Source organism: Vidua macroura, chromosome Z, assembly GCF_024509145.1.
Source record: "Vidua macroura isolate BioBank_ID:100142 chromosome Z, ASM2450914v1, whole genome shotgun sequence".
NCBI classification, from domain to species: Eukaryota; Metazoa; Chordata; class Aves; order Passeriformes; family Viduidae; genus Vidua; species Vidua macroura.
The window spans coordinates 23,759,568-23,778,764 of NC_071611.1; the positions used below are offsets into that span (position 1 = coordinate 23,759,568).

A 19,197-nucleotide genomic window follows, 5' to 3' on the forward strand; every position below is an offset into this window, starting at 1 on the left:
AGAGTAAAATATTTATTCTTCCTAACCACAATTACCAGTTAGGCCTTTACAGAGTATATCAAGAACAAATGCTAGAAATCAAAAATTACAGAATCAATCAATTTTCCTGTTCATAAGAGTCTTAAAGCACCTGCACATCTGCTATCACCTCCCCTCTCTTCATTATGAAGAAGAGGAAAATGAAATATGAAATAAGTACTTGTTTTTTTACTGTATTGTCACAGTATTTCTTTTTAAAGATATATACCTCCTCCTCATATTCAGAGCCACTTTCATCTTCACTGTCTGATCTGGGAGCAACTTCGTAGCTGTAGAAAAATGACAGAAAGATTGTGAATTACAGTTAAAAGGGGAACTAATAGGTTCAGTTCATCTCCCACTCAGCTTACCTACAATATATTAGAACAGGAATAGAATTGGTAAACAAGAGAGTGTAACATGAAAAACATCAATGCAAACAGAAAAAAGAGTCTATTTCATATACTAACTACTTACCCAGGGTTCATTTCCAGCCAAGCATCCAGCTGACTTGCTTTGGGTGCTTCTGGTCCAAGAAGAACTTTGCCTGTTTCAGTGTGAGTAACTTTGACTGGAAGGTCACTCATCTGACTGCTTTCATCTATGGGCTAAAAATTCAAGTAACGTTTTACCATATAAGGCAACTGAACTTCATACTTCTCTTACATAATAAAAAGAACTAATAGTACAATCAAAATTCCAGTACTGAACAACCAGTGAAGTTTTGTTACTAGATACCACACTTTCCCACTAAGCAAACACTGGGTCACAGTATTTCTGTGTGTAACATATTCTATGTGACATCCACAAATACATCCCAGTATCCCAAGTAAATTAACAAGAACAACATGGAAAAGAACATGCTATTGGTTTTTGTGACTCAAGACACAAGGTATGTATTCTTATATGCCTTTAATCCTGTTGTTTATACCAAGAGACATCTGTAACAAAAAACATACAGTGACTTTACGGCCTTTTTTTTTTTTTTGAGAAACAAGAACCAGCAATTTAGTTAACTTTCTAAGTAAAGGTCTGTTTTAAAACTCACTGTCCTAACTTCTTCAACTAAGCTGATGAAACACCTGTAAGAACAAAATCTCTTACTTATCTGTGTTGCAACAAAACTAGAATAGCATAATCACTCTTTATGTTATTTCTTTTTCTGTTTAATCACAGATTTTTTTACTTCAAAAACTTTTTGCCTTCTAATACTTTTTCTACCCAAGAATATTTTCCAAATAGATACATATGAGCAAGAAAAACTAATTCTGAACAGTTCTAAACGGTGACTGACAGAGTACAAAACACAGCCAATTTCCATTAATACTGAAGTTACAGGAATGTTATGTGCATTTTCCTTGTGCAAATACAAATAAAGTATTTTGCTATAACTCTTAACTATACTAGCATAACTATCACTTTCAAGTATAAAAAGAGAGCAGAAGTAAAACAAATACAACTCTAAAGTCTTTATATAAAAATGAAGCGGAATAGAAAAACTGCACTAACGGAAGAGCTCTGAATGAGGCAGCATATGCTCTGCTACTGAATGAACAATATTATCTGAAGAATGACACAAAAAAATTACTAATTTCCATTTGCTTCTGAGGAGGAAAGAATTTTCAGATGTCTTGATCCATCATAACACTGTACTCAGTCTGTGACTGAAAGGTAATTACATTCAATGTCAACAATGTATTTTTTATAAATATGAGAGGATAAGACTATATCATGTTTATGAGCTCAAACTAGAAAGTAAGGTGTCTGTATATAGACTGCAAGCAAAATATTTATTGTAAGCACATTATAAAACTGAGAGTCAGACTTCATCACACTCAGTGATACATTCAATATAGTTTTCATTTTAGTCTTTGATTTTAGGAATACTGAAAGGCTAGCATAAACATTAACCTACATAATTATTATTTCTGTTTATACACAACAGCTCCTAGAACAGTTGTCATAATAACTCTTTTCGAGGTTATAGCCATGATACACAATCCAGAATAATCACTGGAAAGTTGTATTTTTTAAAAACCAAAAAGTAACAGGAAGAAAAAAACCCAACACCTTGTAAAATTCATACCTCTCCATCGGGACCAAGACCAGATGCCATTCCTTCTGCATTTTCTTCAGCTTTCTACAACAAATGAAGAAGTGATATATACTACAGTCAGATTAAAAGTACAGAAAGTATACTTTATCTGATGTAAACATTTTGGATCATTAATATGTTTCACTTATTTCTGAACAGCCTGGGATTCAAGTTATTGAAGGTGTGGATGGATATAGACAGAGATAGGCCCAGAGCAATAAAAACACAAAAAGCATTTACTAATGTAAGGAGGGTACCTATTCAGTCAATTATATAAATCTAAGGAGTGGCTGGCCCACTCAATTTCCAGCTCAGACCTAAAGCTCAGGCTATTCTAATGCAAATAAATTAGTAAATGTTTTTCACATTATTTACTACTAATTTCCTCTGAATTGCTTTAATCTACATTTTAAAGGTGTCAGCAGATATCACAGATTGCACATTCATGCAAGGCACTTTTATCTTGGGTATATATTTTGGGTCTTTTGGTCTGACAACTAACTAGAATGAGTATTTTTTGAGGTTTTTGTACTATATTCCCATCATATGTAGACCTTACTCAAATTAGAAACAAAAGGAACCCTGGAGTTCTTCACTGGAGAAAAAGCTAGATTATTTCCTCTCCAGGCACCAACCTGAAAAATGACCAGTATCTTCTTCAAGGCTTATCCTCATTTACCTTAGTTAAAAATGTCAGCAAAGTATGAGGAAAAAAGAAAGTCATGTAGTTTACTTCTGCATTCAAACTTTACTAAACAATTCTGAGCAAGAAAGGACATTTTCCAGCATGTCCTTATATCACACTGCTGAGTTTGTAGTACTACAGCAAAATATTTTGTATACTAATATTAAGAGAATAGACTAACAACAAAAAGTGATCTCTTAAATTGTGTTTTAGAGATAAAAAACTTCCAAGTATTATTAAAGCATGTGATCAATACAGACTATCAAGTTATTCCTTTTTTTTTTAAGAAGTATACTTGAGGAATAGCTGCACTTCTCAATATTGATATAATCCTTAATATCTGCTTCAGATCATACTTCAGCCTTTTTCCTTGTCACTAAATTCCATTATCTAAAGCATGTACTTGAAATGAACATGTAGCAGCTGATGCTCAGTAGGAACAAAAATAATACAAGCTTCAAGGCTGCCTGCATCAGCATTTCTGGGCAGCAGGTATGATTACTGCAAAGAAAAGAACTGTACCCGAAGTGAAGATTTTAAATAAACACAAGGGCAGGATAAATTATGAAAACATGTATCTACTCTTGGGCTGAATACACTACATTAACTGAGGATACCTTTTCCCTGGATGAACTAGAGCTGGGATCCATTCTTTTACACTAGAGAATGTTGTCTAATACATAAAGATTGTTATAGCTTAGCTACGGGCAATGGAAAAGAACCTTACAACTCAAATTACAGACAAGCAGTAAGCATCAGTGTTGTTCACTCTTTAGAAATCATACCCTGCTGTAAGAACATTTATAACTTATAGTTAAAAATTTTGGAAATCAGAAGAACATATCACAAAGAAAATAAATGTCAATAACGACAGACATCTTACACTTTTATTTTGGACCAGGCAAACAGATCTCCGATATTGACAACTTAACCCTTGAATTGGGGAAATCTCAGTATTAAAAAGCAAGAAGACACACTTTGTTAATTCTCTGCATAATGTCAGGAAAAACTACTAACAATAAAGTGAAAAGCTGCACAGCAAGTTGAACTAGCCTAGAAGATGAAAATCTCATATGGAATATTTTTTCTTATACATGACTACAGTAGGAAGCTAGAGACAGAAAACAGAAACAGAGGAATATGAAAGAAACAAAAGGGAAAATCCATCATGAAGATTACAGAAACTGTATCCCAAAGAAGGAATGGAGTAATCTCCAAATTTTATTCTACTAAGAATATAAGGTTCACTTGGATATTCTATAATGAGTCTGGCAATTATTTCTTCATCATCTACTTCCTCACTGCCATTTCTAGGAGAAAATCCTAAGAACTGTCTTTTCTCATTTTTCTGTAAGTACAAAACATTAACTACAGGTATTAGTAGGTTAAACTTTATTATGGATTACAAAACATAAAAGCCTAAGAACTGGAAGTGTATGACTTGGAAAAAAGACACAGTGCCCACTAATTGCAATGTGTTCCACTTTCATGGAATGAAAAATTCATAGAATTATAGATTAAAACAAAGGGTAATATTTGTGAGAACTCCTACTTCCTTCAAAGATGAGCAAAACATTGCTGGAAAGAACTTAATTACAAACAAAAAGATGCAGATGACCAAGACAGAGCAAACATTTTTTTTTTCTTTTTTTTGCTAATCTTCCCTTAGGTTTTAGGGTGAGATAAACACTGAATATTTACAGGACATATCTTCTTTCAACTTCAGGAACAGAAAATTATATCTTTACTGACACAGCCAGAAAATAATGCTGTTTCTCATACATACTTAGGCTAAACTGACATAGAAACATAACACATATATGGACAATTAAAGGAATATGTATTTATTTATGTTATTACAGCAATGCAGTTACTCCACTTGCTGTCTCAATAATGATTATCTCTACTGTGCATTAGATACATTAAATCTGGCATGTTCTCACTGGTAATACAGGCCAAGAGCCCCATCCACATTACATCTTCATTCTGCAGACATGTTTTTGTTTCTATGTTAAGAACATACTCTCAGGAATACAGTTATTTTGAGAGCAGGAAAAAACATGTACTATTTTTTATGCCATTCATGTCCAAGATCAGTGTTTTTTCCATGCTGGTTGTTTTTAGCATACTGTTAGTTAACCCTATAAACATAGTGCTTGTATTTGTAGCAGTAATTATTAGCAGACCAGGCATGGAAATGGATTATAAAAATCCTCTTACATATTCTGCAAGAGATGAAAGGTACTCTGAGGTAAAAAATAACAAATAGTTTCTTAATCACTATTTCACACATGGGATTATTTTTTTGAAATTTGCACTGTTCAATTTCAATAACTTTCTCTTGCAGGGTAAAATATTTCATATGAAGAAAAGTAAAGAAAAGTCTTGGAAAGTTTCATTTAAAGGTTAAAAATGTACAATGAACAACATCACTGGCAAAATACCCACTTACTATAATAAACCTAGCCAAGTTTCTTAGCCATTTTCAATGGTCCTAACAAAATGGACTTTACCAAGTATATAATGTGGAGGTCTAAAATAGGTGCCCTGGATGAGACAGCTACACAAAGCAGACTCTTGCCATCTTTTTCCCTGAATATGCCATAAATTTTGATAAATTGCACTCCTTTTGGGTACATTATCCTAACTTACACATGTTTCTCATTTTTACCTGTACAAAGTTTATGAGCAAATTAGTATTATGAGGAGATAAGTAGCTAAGAATTTTATAATCCTGCCTCTTATCACTTTCTTCTGAGCATACATATATATTTCAATAGAGAGAGAGAGATGAGTTCCCTCATAATTAAGAATTTGGTGGTATAGATTATTTTAGACACTCTGATACATGTATGACAATCAGGCATCACCACATTTATCAACATTTAAATTGGATTTGAAGAAGAAATGGCTTAAAAATATCAGCTGTAACTACTTGCCTTCCTTCTTCTCCTTCGCTTCTTCTTCTCTTTGGCTGCTTGTGCCTGTTTATGCTCCCATACCAGGTTAGTCAAGTTAGCCACATACTCATCTGTCTGCTGCAACAGGTAGGCCAGGCGTCTGTCTTTCTTTTGATCAATCAGCTTACGGTAGCCTTCTTCATCTTCAGCCTAGTGACACAAAAGAGATGTCAATCATGACAGAAATTATGTTGAATGCACACCATCCACTCCTATGTCAGTAAGAAAGCGTTATCTTAGGTCATTATGATCTGCACAGAGGGGCAGCTACATGGGTAAAAAGCTCGTTGGATGATCAGGCCCAGAGAGTAATTTATTTTTATCAGTATGTCACAGCGTCATAGGGGGTTGGCACAGACCTTAAAGACTATCTAGTTAAAATTCCCCTGCCATGGGTAGGGATACCTTCCACTAGACCACACTGCTCAAAACTACATCCAGCCTGGCCTTTAACACTTCTAGGCATGGGGCATCCACAGCTTTTCAGAGCAATCTGTTCTAGTGTCTCACCACTCTCACAGTAAGGTATTTCTTCCTAATACCTACTCTAACCATACTTTCATAGAACCACAGAATCGTTATTAAGATTGGAAGATCCCAAATATATCAAGTCCAACCATCAACTTGACACTGTCAGGTCCCCCAGTAAACCATGTCATCAAGCACCACATCCACATGCTTTCTGAACTTCCCCAGGCAGCCTGTTTCAATGCTTGACAACCATTTCAGAGAAGTACTTTCTTTGTTGTAAAATCCAATCTAAACCTTCCACACAACTTGGGACCGTTTCTGCTTGTCCTCTTGCTTGTTACCTGGGAATATAAACCAAACCCCATCCTGATACAATCCCCTTTCAGATGGCTGTACAGAGCAATGAGGGCTGCCCTGAGCCTCCTTTTCTCTGGGCTAAACAACTGCAGGTCCCTCAGCTGCTCCTCATAGGACTTGTGCTCTAGACCTTTCCTTTGCCCTTCTCCAGATGTGCTCCAGCACCTCAATATCCTTCTCCGAGTGGGTTCGCAAAACTCAGCAGAGGATTTGAGGTGCGGCCTCACCAGTGATGAGTACAGGGGGACAATCACTGCCCTGCTCCTGCTGGCCCCACTTACTGCTGGTACCAGCCAAGATGCCATTGGCTTTCTTGGCCACCTGGACACTGCTGGCTCATGTTCAGCTGCTGTCAACCAACAGTCTCACATCCTTTTCTGCTCTGCAGCTTTCCAGACACTCTGCCCCAGCCTGTAGCAGGGTTGCTGTGACTCAAGGGCAGGGCACTTTGCCGTATCACTGGCCTCGGCTTATATTGTAGTCCATGGCTTTCTAGTCTGCAAGTGCAAATTGCTGGGTCCTGCTCACCTTGTCATCCCCCAATACACCCAAAATCCCACTGCAAGGTGTCAGAGGTCATACTTTATCTGAAGATAGTATGAAGAGCCATACCACAGGGGTCCCTGCATCATGTTGTGTTTAACACAACTATTCAAAGGCACTTCAGTCAAATTTGCAGAGGACATGAAACTATCTGTCAATATGCTCAAGGGCTGGGCTGCACTTCAGATGGACCTGAATAGGCAGGGAAGCTGTGCTATTTCTGATGTTAGAGGTTTTCAAGACAGAAAAAAGCCTTGAGTAACCTGTTTTGAACTCAATGTTAACACTTCTGGAAGGTGGTTCAACTAGAGAGCTCTCTGACAGGCTGAGTCACTCTGAGACAGAGATTCCACAATTCTACACATTTCCTACTCTCATGCACTAACGACTGGAAAAGTCTGCCATAGTTATGACTGGCAATGGAGGGAAAAAAAAAAAATCAATGCTACATTAGGCAGATTGAATGTCCTGAAACAGAGATGGTAAGTCTCCTACAGAGATGACTTTTTGATGACATGAAAGTGCAGGCAGCTCACCAAGGGGAGGAACACAGGAGCTGGACATAAAATTGCATTTAGTCCTTTTTCCAGTAGGAATACAGTCCCTTTTCTTCTAGATGTCATGTGATTTTTTTTTTTGTTTGATTTATGTACCACTGTTCTACTCTGGTTTTATTTCATCTCTGATAGAGTTCACTATTAGAAATAGGATTCATCAGATAAACCCTATCTGAGTCATCCTGGCAACTTCTGCATCCTTGTCATACTGTGTAAGTGTGTTGGACATGCAAGAAATATTATTTTCATGTGCTGTGAGGATATAATGCAGAATGTCAGAAAAATACAAAAAAGCAGCAGAGGTGCCCGTCTCAATTTTGGCTAAAACAACAAAATCAGGAAGTATGCAGTGCCATATAAAAACCAAACATGAGTAAGAAATACTTCAAAGAAGATTACTTCAAAATACAGCACTCTGGGAGATCTACTTTTCTAGAGATACCAGAATGGCATACAGTTAGTAAGAATAACTATAATGTTCAAACTGAGCTTGCAAAATTGCTTGCAAAATTCCATTGTTACGCTCAACCCATCAAAATTACAATGCTCAAACCCCAAGTTTTCAGAAAAAATAAATTATCATTACGATTGTTGTTGTTGTTTTTATTGCTTCTAATGTTATTGAATACACAATATCTAGCCAAGGTACTTCTTTTATACATTTAAGCTTGTCTTGACAAGCATCTTTTTAAATTGCACCAATGCCCATTTTTGCATTACACATATATAGTACTACTAATGAGCTGTGACACAATCACCATTTCTAATCATAGTAAATTAAGGGAAATTTGTGGAATGAATTCAGCATTCCTGAAAAGATATGCAAAAAGTTTTAGACACAGCACATTTTCATAGGCCATGGCAAGCATCTGAGAGGAGATGCTGTTTTTTAAAAAAAACAATAGTATACATCTGTGAATTCCAAATTCACAGACTAGACCAGAACTGGACTAGAACTAAACAGGCAGAGTAACCTCATTAACAAAACACACAGATTGGTTTTGCAAAAGGATTTACTTGAGCAGTAGGTGCAAAACCCTGAACTGAAAATGCCTATGAAATTCTGTATGTATGGTAAGAGCTTAACGAGTCTTGGTGAGGTTTTAGGAGAAAGCACTGATAATCTGGAAGCATTGGTATCCTGTTCCATTTCTGGACATTCAAATCTACTTTGTTCTTTTCAGCAGTGGACATCTTCATTACTTATCACACTGCATGTTCAATTTTACATAAGCTGAACCCCACAATACACAAAAGTATTTCCTAAATGTCAATATTGCTTTTGTTTAAAATCAGCTCCTTTTTTACTAATAATTAACATTTTTACAAGAAAGGTTAGATAAACTGCTGATGATGATCTCCAATTATAAAAAAGCTCTATAATACCGATTACTACGTAATTTTAAGAAATGCTCTAGGGCCTACACATTTGTTATTCTCTTATGAAAGTTCTTAATTTAAACTTTACACAGGCTTTCATTTCCAAGTTTCTATCATTGTTATATTTTTTTTTCTGCATGTCACTTGGTTATTTTTAAAATTAAACTATTCAGCCCATATTCATGGTAATAGATTCTGGACAGGAACTATCATTTGCATCTGCACCTCTATTAGATATTTACTGCTTTTTGCCAGCAAGTTACAAAGTAAGCTTGTCAATTTACTATCATTCTGTGTTGGTGAAACATTAATAAAATGTTAAGATATAGTTAACCAATGTCTTGAAGAATTTTTTCTACCCCAAGTCCCTGACATACTTGTACATATGCACTGATCTCTCTATGCTTTGAATTCCAGAATTATTTTAACTCCTGAAATGCAGGCAGCCCTTCAATTAGTTCCACAGAATTCTGAAGAGATATGATTATACATGAACCCATTTTACTCTGTTCTTAGAATGATACAACTGCAATTGTGAGGGTATAGGGAAGGAAAAACCATGAAATGGTAAGGAGTATGATTTGAAGCATTAAATGGGTAGTACTGACTGCAATTCATTCTCAAAATACATGTATTACTATTATTGGTTAGGTACTTTCATATGTGGCATCAACTGTATGTAAAAATTGTGGAGTAATGCCATGAACAGGTTAATCATCTGGAATCTTCCAAACTATAAACCTAGAAATAAGCCAAAGTCCATTATTTGTAAAATGGACCAACAACCCTGCAATTATACAAAAGTGTTAATATATTAAGTTAAAAAGATTAAGTTGCTGTTATTCAGAAGTGGCTGTGCTAAGTTTTCATGCTAGTGAAAAACACCAATGTATTCCTATATAAAAACTTTTAAAAATAAGGAGCTATAGGTAAAATTCAATAGTAACACACTACCATTAACAGAAACATACATAATAAAATGTAGTAATTTTGGATTTATATTTTTGTCATTACTGAGTACTTCACAAAGAAAACACATGGGAGAGGCTGAGATAATATACAAGCATTTTAAAAGGATGCAGTACATAACTTTAACTAAAATAACCATCTTCCTCTACTTCTTACCATTAGTCTCCTCATTCTTTCTTTCTCAATTCTCTCAGTTTCTTTTTTCTGCTCACGTTCAGTGTTGGCATGCCAAGTTGCCACAGCTTTAGAAAGTTTCTGAATTTTCCCAGCGACTGACCGGTGGTACTCCTTAAAATCTTTAGCATGCTGCAATATGCTATTCAGGTATTCCTAGAAAGAGAATCAAGTTAGTGCAGGCACTCTGACCTCGCAAGGATTTGAAATCAGGAATGTAGGCATTCTGATCTTACAGCCTTACAATTACTTATCACAGCACTTGGAGTTTTTTAATCAGAAATCCTCCAAAGATAAATATAATATGTAAAAGAGAACATCTGCACAGCAAAGCAAGGTGCATTTCTGTCATGGTGCAAACACCTAGTAAGTTAAAATACCTGGTGCTTTTGCCTACGCTTCCTCTCCTGTTCAATCTTCTGCTGTTTTTCAAGTTTTTCTGTCATACGAGCCTCTCTTAAAGTCTGGCGCTTGCTTCGTTTGTAGGCTTTGGAGTTCAGTGCTGTCTCCAGTGTTGTGTCACGACGCATGCAGGCTACTACCTCTTGTCTTAACTACCAGTGGAGGGAGGGGGGAAAAGACAAACACTCAAAAAAATATAATAGCTCTTAATAAAACAATTTTAAACACTGTTCTGGCAGAGTAAAAAAGTAAACAATTCAAAATATATCCCAGTCTCCTCTTCCCTTTTCATTATAGTTCTGAAAAGAATAGAGCATTGATACAGTTGCAACAGCTGCATCTGTTACCCTAAACAAAACTTTAACCTTCAGAATGGTCAAAAGCATTAATTACTTTTAATCATAATTTCTTCCCTCTTTACAAGATGCTGGTAACAACTGTCCTGCTGCAATAAAATGGGCCAGCCAAGATGTTACACTATCAAAATAAAATGCAAATGAACCGCATACATAACACATGTTCTACTGCTGGACCTGAACATAACTGACAATTTGTTTCACTGCCAGCTGTACAGAAGACAGGTGGAAGAGGTAAACGTTAAGAGCTTGGAACAGTTTTGCCACAGTCCCAGCAGTAGAGCAGGGAGAGCCTATGCTTTTCATCTGACCTCTGACAAAACTTCATTACAAAGGAGTGCCAAGGGTACAAAGGAAGGAAGAATTGGACACCAAGGCACAACTCCTGCCAAGGCTTTTGTCAGGAAGCATTTCGCTTGACCTGCCAAATCTCATCTTCATTCTTCCAAACTAGCTGTAAAGGCCAATGGCAAGAGGCCCATAACAGTCTGGCAGTGTGATTCCTTTTCTGAAACTAATTTGCTGATACAGGCACTCAACATTCAACATACATTTTACATATGATCCTGTTATGTTTCGAAGTCTGTGACACAGTGGAAATACCAAATACAAATCACAGAGAAATACCACACAAAACACCAACATACAACTTTTATTAAAACAAGGGGATTCGTGGAAATACTAAGTATGTCCAGAAAGAGGTATTTGTTGAGAAGGTCTGTGCTGAAAATCAGCTTGCAGTCTGTCCAGAACTTATTTTGTCTTTATACCAATGTCATGTTCATTTCGAAAGGCACAGTTCTGGTCACATTCCATAACAGAAGATAAAGCAAGGAGCAAAAGTAACAGCTGCACATTTTTATTATCAAAACAAAATAAAATCTAACATTTCTGTGACTTGCTTGTTGGTTATGTCAACTCTCATGCAGGATCTGCTTACACTTTGCACTAACGCAAAATCTCTTTCCAGTTTACTCTTTGCTGCATGAACATGTTTGCCTGTGACTGTTATGAAAATTTTCCTCAAATGGCATTACCTGGCGTTGGAAATTCAGTAACCTAAGTGCCTTCAACTCCACTGTAGCTTTGGTCCGCAGATCAGGGGGCAGAGAACCAGGCAAGTTCTCTAGTTCCTGGATTCTGTGAGCAATTCGAGCCTGAAGTCTACAAAACCAGAAAACGGGATAAGACACCCCAAGAAATCTGTAAGGCATTACTAAAATTATGTAGTAAAAATAGTCAGTTTAACTCAGGCATTTACTTGTCTTCTTCTCTTTTTTTCTGAACTAACAGGCTTTTGTAGAGATGACACTGGGTATCTTTTTCCACTTTGAAAATAAACTGTCAAGTGATCAAAATGTCCCTTGGCTTTTCTTTTCAACTAGAACTAGATATGAGAAAATAAACTTGGGAATTCTATTTTACACATACTATTCAGGATTCTGCTTTCAAGCTTCTTTGATGGGTATTATTTTTAAGCAGTGTAGTCAGTGATGACATAGACCATACTTGCCTTACTATCTGGAATTCTACTTCATTATTTTATGGACAAAGTAAGTTTGTTTATCAAATATTCAAAGCTATATAGCTGCTACTACAACTCAAATTCTACTTCACTCTTCCTTTAGAAATTAATTTTCTATTCATTTGCAAATTCAAGAGAGAGAGAGAGAGAGAGAGGGACTAACAGACAGAACTTTATTTTTTTTCTATTTTAGCATTACCAGAATAATTCTAAAGTTCTTGGAACAACAAACAGGATGTAATACTGCATTACGGCAGAAGACTATACTGGTGTCTTTAAGAGAGTAAAAAATTAAAACAGAATTAGGTAAGTAATGTTTGTTGTACAGGCTGAAAACCAAATCAATAAGAGTTTTTTATTTACTAGACAAAGTTTCATTAAAAGCTGAAAATACTTGTCTCAGTCCAGAAAAGTTCATTATTCCTGCAGAAAAGTCTTCATTCAGAAAATGACACTGCCTTATTTTGCTATTTCCAGTTTATATAACACACTAAAAAAGCTCACATTTTGCACAATTGGGCACTCCAGTTAGTAAGAAGATATTTTAGTTCACCTAAGGATGTAAAATCTTCAAAATTAAGTGGTTTCTTGGAGAGATGTACTAGCTAGTGTACATTCCTACAAAAAAGCAGCCGAGCTGCTCTAAATGATATGCTCTACCCTGTCACTTACCTACACATGGATGCAATCCTGCATCACAACGATTATTTTTAATTCTTTTTGCCTTCCCAAATAGCTGCAGTGTGTCTCCTGAAACTATCACCTACAAAACAATTATAGCCAACCCCCAGTTTCCCTGACTTTAATGAAACCTTAAGGGAGCAGTCACAACCTTTCCAAATCTTTCTTCTGAGTTGTGAACTTACTATAGCAAATGAATACTGAACATATTTTCAATTTCTTTTTACATTCTTGCTAGCAATAAACGTTCCTTCTTTTAGTATACATGCAGAGTTAATCTAGGTTCTCCCTGACATACCTTATGGTTTTAGATAACTAACTGTAAGAGTCATTTCCAAACAAACATGAAGTGAAAGGCTGACTTCTTAGTTCTGTCAGAATTGTTTTCTTTCTTTCACTTCAGGTATAAAACATATAAAAGTGCTATCTTGCTGTCATAAAAGTTTACACAATACAAGTTCAAGTAATTGCCAAAGGTGGGTTGGTCTCTGCATTTCTATCACCAAAATCTGTAACAAAAATCCAAATATGCATGTTTCTTGAGATATGTCTAAACATAACTGAAGTTCATAGAATGTGCTTATTATGTACCAACATCACATTATGCAGTCCACTCCCATATAATATGCATTTCACTGCTAACAATTTTTTTTCAACTTGAGCTTATAAAAAAGCAGATCAGAAATGAATGCATATGAAATTTTATTGTTAAATTATACAGCAGATTAGTATATCCAGGATAACTTTTCCTTCAACTATTTTCTTTCATATGTTGAAATGCACTGAGCTACAAACAATGACAGTTCAAGGCTTTGGTGGGTGATTGCCCTTCCTTTAACAACCTAGTTAGAGGGAAGGAATAGGAACAAGAACATCAGTATTTCTGAGTCAGTAGAGATACTGCCTCAGAAAACTCTTATTGTAACTCAGACCAGTTCTCTATTTAAAAAAAGTCCAGAAAAAATAGAAGTAGAAACAGTAAAAGAAAATCTACAGTACATTAAAAAAAAAAAAAAAAGAAAATCTACAGTATGGAATAATAAAGAAAATAACAACTAGATGGGTTACATTCACACTTTCCTAGAAGTACTATTTCTATGTATTGTCTATAGTACTAACAGAGTAATGATAATAATGTTTTCTTCAGTAGTCAGTAGGATTTTTTAAATAATTCCAACTCAAGTGAATAGAAGAACTGCTTGAGACACCTTCTAGTCTTCAAAGGAAGTGACCACGGTTTGTTGTACTGCTGTTATTTTCAAGGAAAAATGTTAACAGCTGTTAGGTAAAGAGAATCCAAAGAAAGAAGTTTCTTTGATCTTTTTACAATCACTTGAAGTATATAATCTCACCATTTAAAGGATGTAATAAATTAATCTTTGCAGTTCAGCAATCTACCTTCATGCAGAGATCTCTTTGCAAAATAAGTGATGCACACCCATTCCTCATTAACTCAAGTCAACAGCAGAGGTTATGGTTGTACAATCAAACCTGTCTGGCATTGATGCCATGCAGTAAAGAAGATACCTAAGAAAATACTTTGCAGATAACAGAAAGAAACCATGTACAATCTGCAGGACATTGCCAAGTCTATTATTTTTTAAAGTGCAATGAGAATGAGGGTGGAAAAAAGCCTTTCAACATAATAAAACAACTTTAAATTATAAGCATTATTATCTTTAAGACAGCTATTCAGTGAGATTAAAAAGCAGCACTTTATTTTGAAGAAAGCATTAAGGAGAATTTTATAAAAATGTGTATTAGATTTGCATGGCTAGGTATTGCTAGCAGGAGGGCTACAGCACTGGCTTCTGTGAGAAGCTGTCAGAAGTTTTCCCTATGTCCAGCAGAGCCAATGCCAGCCAGATCCAGGACAGATTTTACTTACACAGTTTTAACTAATGAAAAGATTTCCAGGAGTTCTACATATTCTGGAACTCAAAAACTCAAAACAAAATTAAACACCAGTAATGTTCAGCATTAAAAAGCTTTGGATCTTACATCTATGTTCTAGGATAAAAAACCCCATAAAATATAAAAGCCTTCTGCTGGAGAATCCCTATCAAACTTTGATCTCACTCTGCCAAAAACATCAGTGTATTTAGAACATAACATGCTGGATCTGTATACTGGTTCTCTGGTAAGTAAAAGCATTAGCTTTATTTTTTTGTCACTCCTCATTTTCCTCTGTTTATGAACACTAAGACATAACAGCTTGGCACAAACAGTGCAATACAGCAGGGCTGAAAACACAGGAAGAGTAACTATTTGAGGTTAATTGATGCAGAAAATGTTGCATCATACTGGCCATATGATTCTTGGTTGAAGTTAGTGTTACAATTCTTCTGTCAGAATAACTGTAAAACCATAAAATGGTGTGTTCTACAAGCTTCTGAGAAAGATGCTGGAAAACAGTGATTGCTCATGCTGAAAGAGATACAGCCATTCAGTCCTAGGATATATGCATAAGACTGGCAGAATGATGACAAGAATGCACTGACAGAATTAGTTAAGCAATACCTGACACAAAAGTAATAGCTTTTCTGTAATCAAGGCCTGAATTCTGGGCATGGTATCACACCCAAAAGCGCTTCATGATGTTTTACCTTCATAAAGCAAAAGTTGTAAAACCAGTCTTCTGTGAGATCACCATCCCTCTTGGCTACCACCCTCCTCTACAAACTCAAAGTAACAATGCAAGATGCATCATTAAACCAAAACAGGTAATACTCTGACTGCAATTACTTTCCTCTGACTGATAATAATCAGGAACATATTTTAGGTGCAGGTCAAAATCCTTCTGTCTGGCAAATTCTCAAGGTCAGTTGTTAAATAGCCTTGATGCTGTGATGAGAGAAGAAGTCTCTTTCTAACTCCAAAAGAAATGTTCTACCTTATACTTTGTAACAAATATACTTCATAATCTAAACAGAACATTCAGGAGGCAATTTTTGAAACTGGTATACTTTTTTTCTAATTTTGCCCGTGACTTTCTTATTCTCTTCACTCTTTGCTTGTCCAGACAAAACCATAATATTCATAAAATGTGGTTTTGCTGTGGTTACTAACTCTTCAGCCTTTTGGCTGTCTCTGTTCTCTTCCAAATTCCCTTTGTTTATAATACTGAAAATGTAGGGCACAAAATTGGTTTCTCTTTAAACTTGGATGGTTTTCTGTAATACTGCCAGTATGCTTCACTAGTTCATCATTTGGGGTAGAATTAAATAATTGTTTGGTTTGATATTTGTGTACTTCTTGGTAATACAGCTTTCTCTGGAAACTTTTGTTTTACACTACTACCACTACAATAGCTGATTGCAAGGAGTTCCAGTTAAGGATGTGAAAAACAAGAATCATTTTAATCTTGTTACTCATTCTTACCTATATTCACGTTCTTGGAGTATTTCAACAGGATCCAGTCCTTGTGGCTTCTGGATAGGGCTGATGCGGTTCTGCTTCTGCTGCAGCTGGACAATGGGTGAAGGTTGTCCAGGTGGGGGCTGTGGTACAGAGGGTCCAGGCATGGTGGCAGCAGGCTGGGCGGCAGCAGGAGCAGGAGAAGGCCTCCCACTAGGAGCTGGCGCTGGAAGCTTTTGTTGTGCATTGGAGACACTCATATCTGGGGCTTGGCCTGAAACATGAACAGTACTGATTCATAACACAAAATATGGAAAGCAGGAAGAAAATCAAGATGGCTTTCTGAAGACAAGACATGAAGGTAAGGTATACATTCAAAATCACAAGAAAAGGCACACTGAGACTACACTCTGTTTTTTGAAACAGACATACTAAAATGCAAGTATACCATATATTGCAAGAAATATATGGTATATGGCCAAGAAATAGATGGTATATATGACCAAAAGAAAAATAAAACACATGAAATTTTATGATGAATGCCATTTCTTTTGCTATTCCTGCGGACTTTTAATTCTAGTGTTACCAGAAATGAAACAGCTGTAGAACTAACTTCCTCCAAATGCAGACCTCAATCTGCCTCTTGTTCACTATCCTTAAAGTTAGAAGAAATCATCTAACCACAACCTGACAACAAGCAGAACTAGGTCTAATTTCAGACCTCTATCTGAACTTGATAACCATATGAAATTTTTTACAACTGTATTTAGAAATATATGCCACATATAAATAGCTTTTGTGTCACTATGATCTCCTAATAATTTTATTTATTTCAAATATCAGGAACTCAATTATTCTAATCACCATGAAAAGCAACACCTCAGTTAACATGAAAATAGTACCTGTCATTTACAGTAACTAAAGGTCATAGACTTTAGAATTTCATTATGACAAGTTACCCATGCATTCAGATGTTCATGAATTCATTATTAACAGACATTGCTAAAATAAAGATGCCTCTTAATTGTCTCAAGAGTCATAGTCACTTCAAGGGAAAACAACTTCAAAGTACACCTGCAATCTTGTAATCAACCTTAATTCAAATCAACATCCTGAAATATATAGAGATCACCATTTGTCATTCACACATCTGCATCAAACTCCAGAAAAGGAACTTGAGAACAAGCTGTAGATTTTGTATGTAGGTACACTGCATTTCAGCTTGTAAGAATGAAAAAAGCAAGCCCATCAAAAATCTCTGTGCAACCCCAGTTCTCAGGGAATCTGGGAAGTTGAATGATTGTGCAATGAATGACAAATATATTTGAAGACATGGGGAAAAAAGTTACACTGTTCATTTGATCTCAAAGACTACACTGATCCTTCAAAGCAATTTGATTCCAAAAGAACAAAACACACAGAAGGAAACAATGTAATTCTACCATGATTTGAAAACTTTCGTTTACAGTAGCAAAGGTGAAAGACAAGCTTGCTGCAATTAAGCACACTCAAAATATAACTTATTAAGTTTTATGCATGTTCCTCAGAAAACATACACATTTCATTCTGATTGGGAAAAGCTGCTTCATGTACAGTCTGTCTAAAAATTGCAGTAATTTCATGTGGGTCTCTTCTAAATGAATAAAAGGTTATAGACTCTCCTTGATTAAACTCTTAAGACACAGTAGAGCTTATGCTATTTTTCCTGCACAGCTTTTTACCTTTCCTTTTTACTTTTCCCCACATCTTTTTCCCACTATACCTTCAGTCCATGTTTTAGGGGTAATGGCAGTTGTATGTCCAGGCATCCCTGGTGCAGCCCCTGGTCCAGCAGCAGTACCACTCATTGCATGTAATCCAATACCTGCAATTTGACAGAGGAAAAAAATTTGCTAAAACACAAGCCATTTCCAAGATTCAAAAATCATTGTTTTCTTGCATGCTAGTCTATTCAGGCAAGTAGTACTTTTCTTCATTAAGTAAGGATTTAAGTGGTTTTTATAATACATATAGCTGATGAAAGTAATACATACACCTTATGAAATCATGTTTCATGAAAAAACCAAACTTAATTGATAGCAAAGCCATATCCACCAAAATGAAGTGAAGAGTGCCATTAGTAAAATCTAAGAACCAGTATCATCTTAACCTTTGAATCTAACACAAACTCAGTAATGGAAGGGTTCAGAAACTAACACGTTTAGGGTGTTTAATGTAAGGGTTTCCTTAGGACCAAAATGTGCTTGCTTACCTCACTGCAACATCTATCACCATTGTGAGAAAAAAGTAAGCACACTTCCTTTTTCTTACGCTTTGCACTGAATAACACACTATACATGGTTTATTTTCAACAACCTAAATAATCAGTCAACTCGATACAGATTATTTATCTATTTTCTGGCATAGCAACAGGAGACTGAAAATTCACCATAAGAAAAACAAGGGGAATTGCTATCAGTAAAGTACAAGTAACATTCAAAAACTGTCAAGCAGGGCAAACACAGAACAGACACAGTACTGCAGAGTGAATTAACTTCTATTTCAGTTATTAGTATTCTATTTTGACAATATCATATTAACATATGTGTTTTATGCACTTGCTCAGGCTTAACACAGTCCCAAATTACAGCCCTGCACAGCACCTATTTCTTAATCTATCACAGGTAG

The 19,197-nt window shown here is 35.8% G+C and overlaps 1 protein-coding gene across 3 annotated transcripts in view; it reads right to left on the reverse strand.

Moving 5' to 3' along the window:
• SMARCA2 (SWI/SNF related, matrix associated, actin dependent regulator of chromatin, subfamily a, member 2) overlaps positions 1-19,197 on the reverse strand; it is a 117,806-nt gene that overhangs the window by 67,055 nt on the left and 31,554 nt on the right. For all 3 annotated transcript variants that reach the window (XM_054002914.1, XM_054002915.1, XM_054002916.1), the window contains exons 5-13: positions 18,293-18,394; positions 16,555-16,804; positions 12,005-12,131; positions 10,590-10,763; positions 10,192-10,365; positions 5,738-5,908; positions 2,105-2,158; positions 496-626; positions 248-308 (exon numbers count right to left, since the gene is read on the reverse strand). In XM_054002914.1, the coding sequence (XP_053858889.1) occupies positions 248-308; positions 496-626; positions 2,105-2,158; positions 5,738-5,908; positions 10,192-10,365; positions 10,590-10,763; positions 12,005-12,131; positions 16,555-16,804; positions 18,293-18,394 (1,244 nt within the window). The remainder of the gene's footprint in view (positions 1-247; positions 309-495; positions 627-2,104; positions 2,159-5,737; positions 5,909-10,191; positions 10,366-10,589; positions 10,764-12,004; positions 12,132-16,554; positions 16,805-18,292; positions 18,395-19,197) is intronic.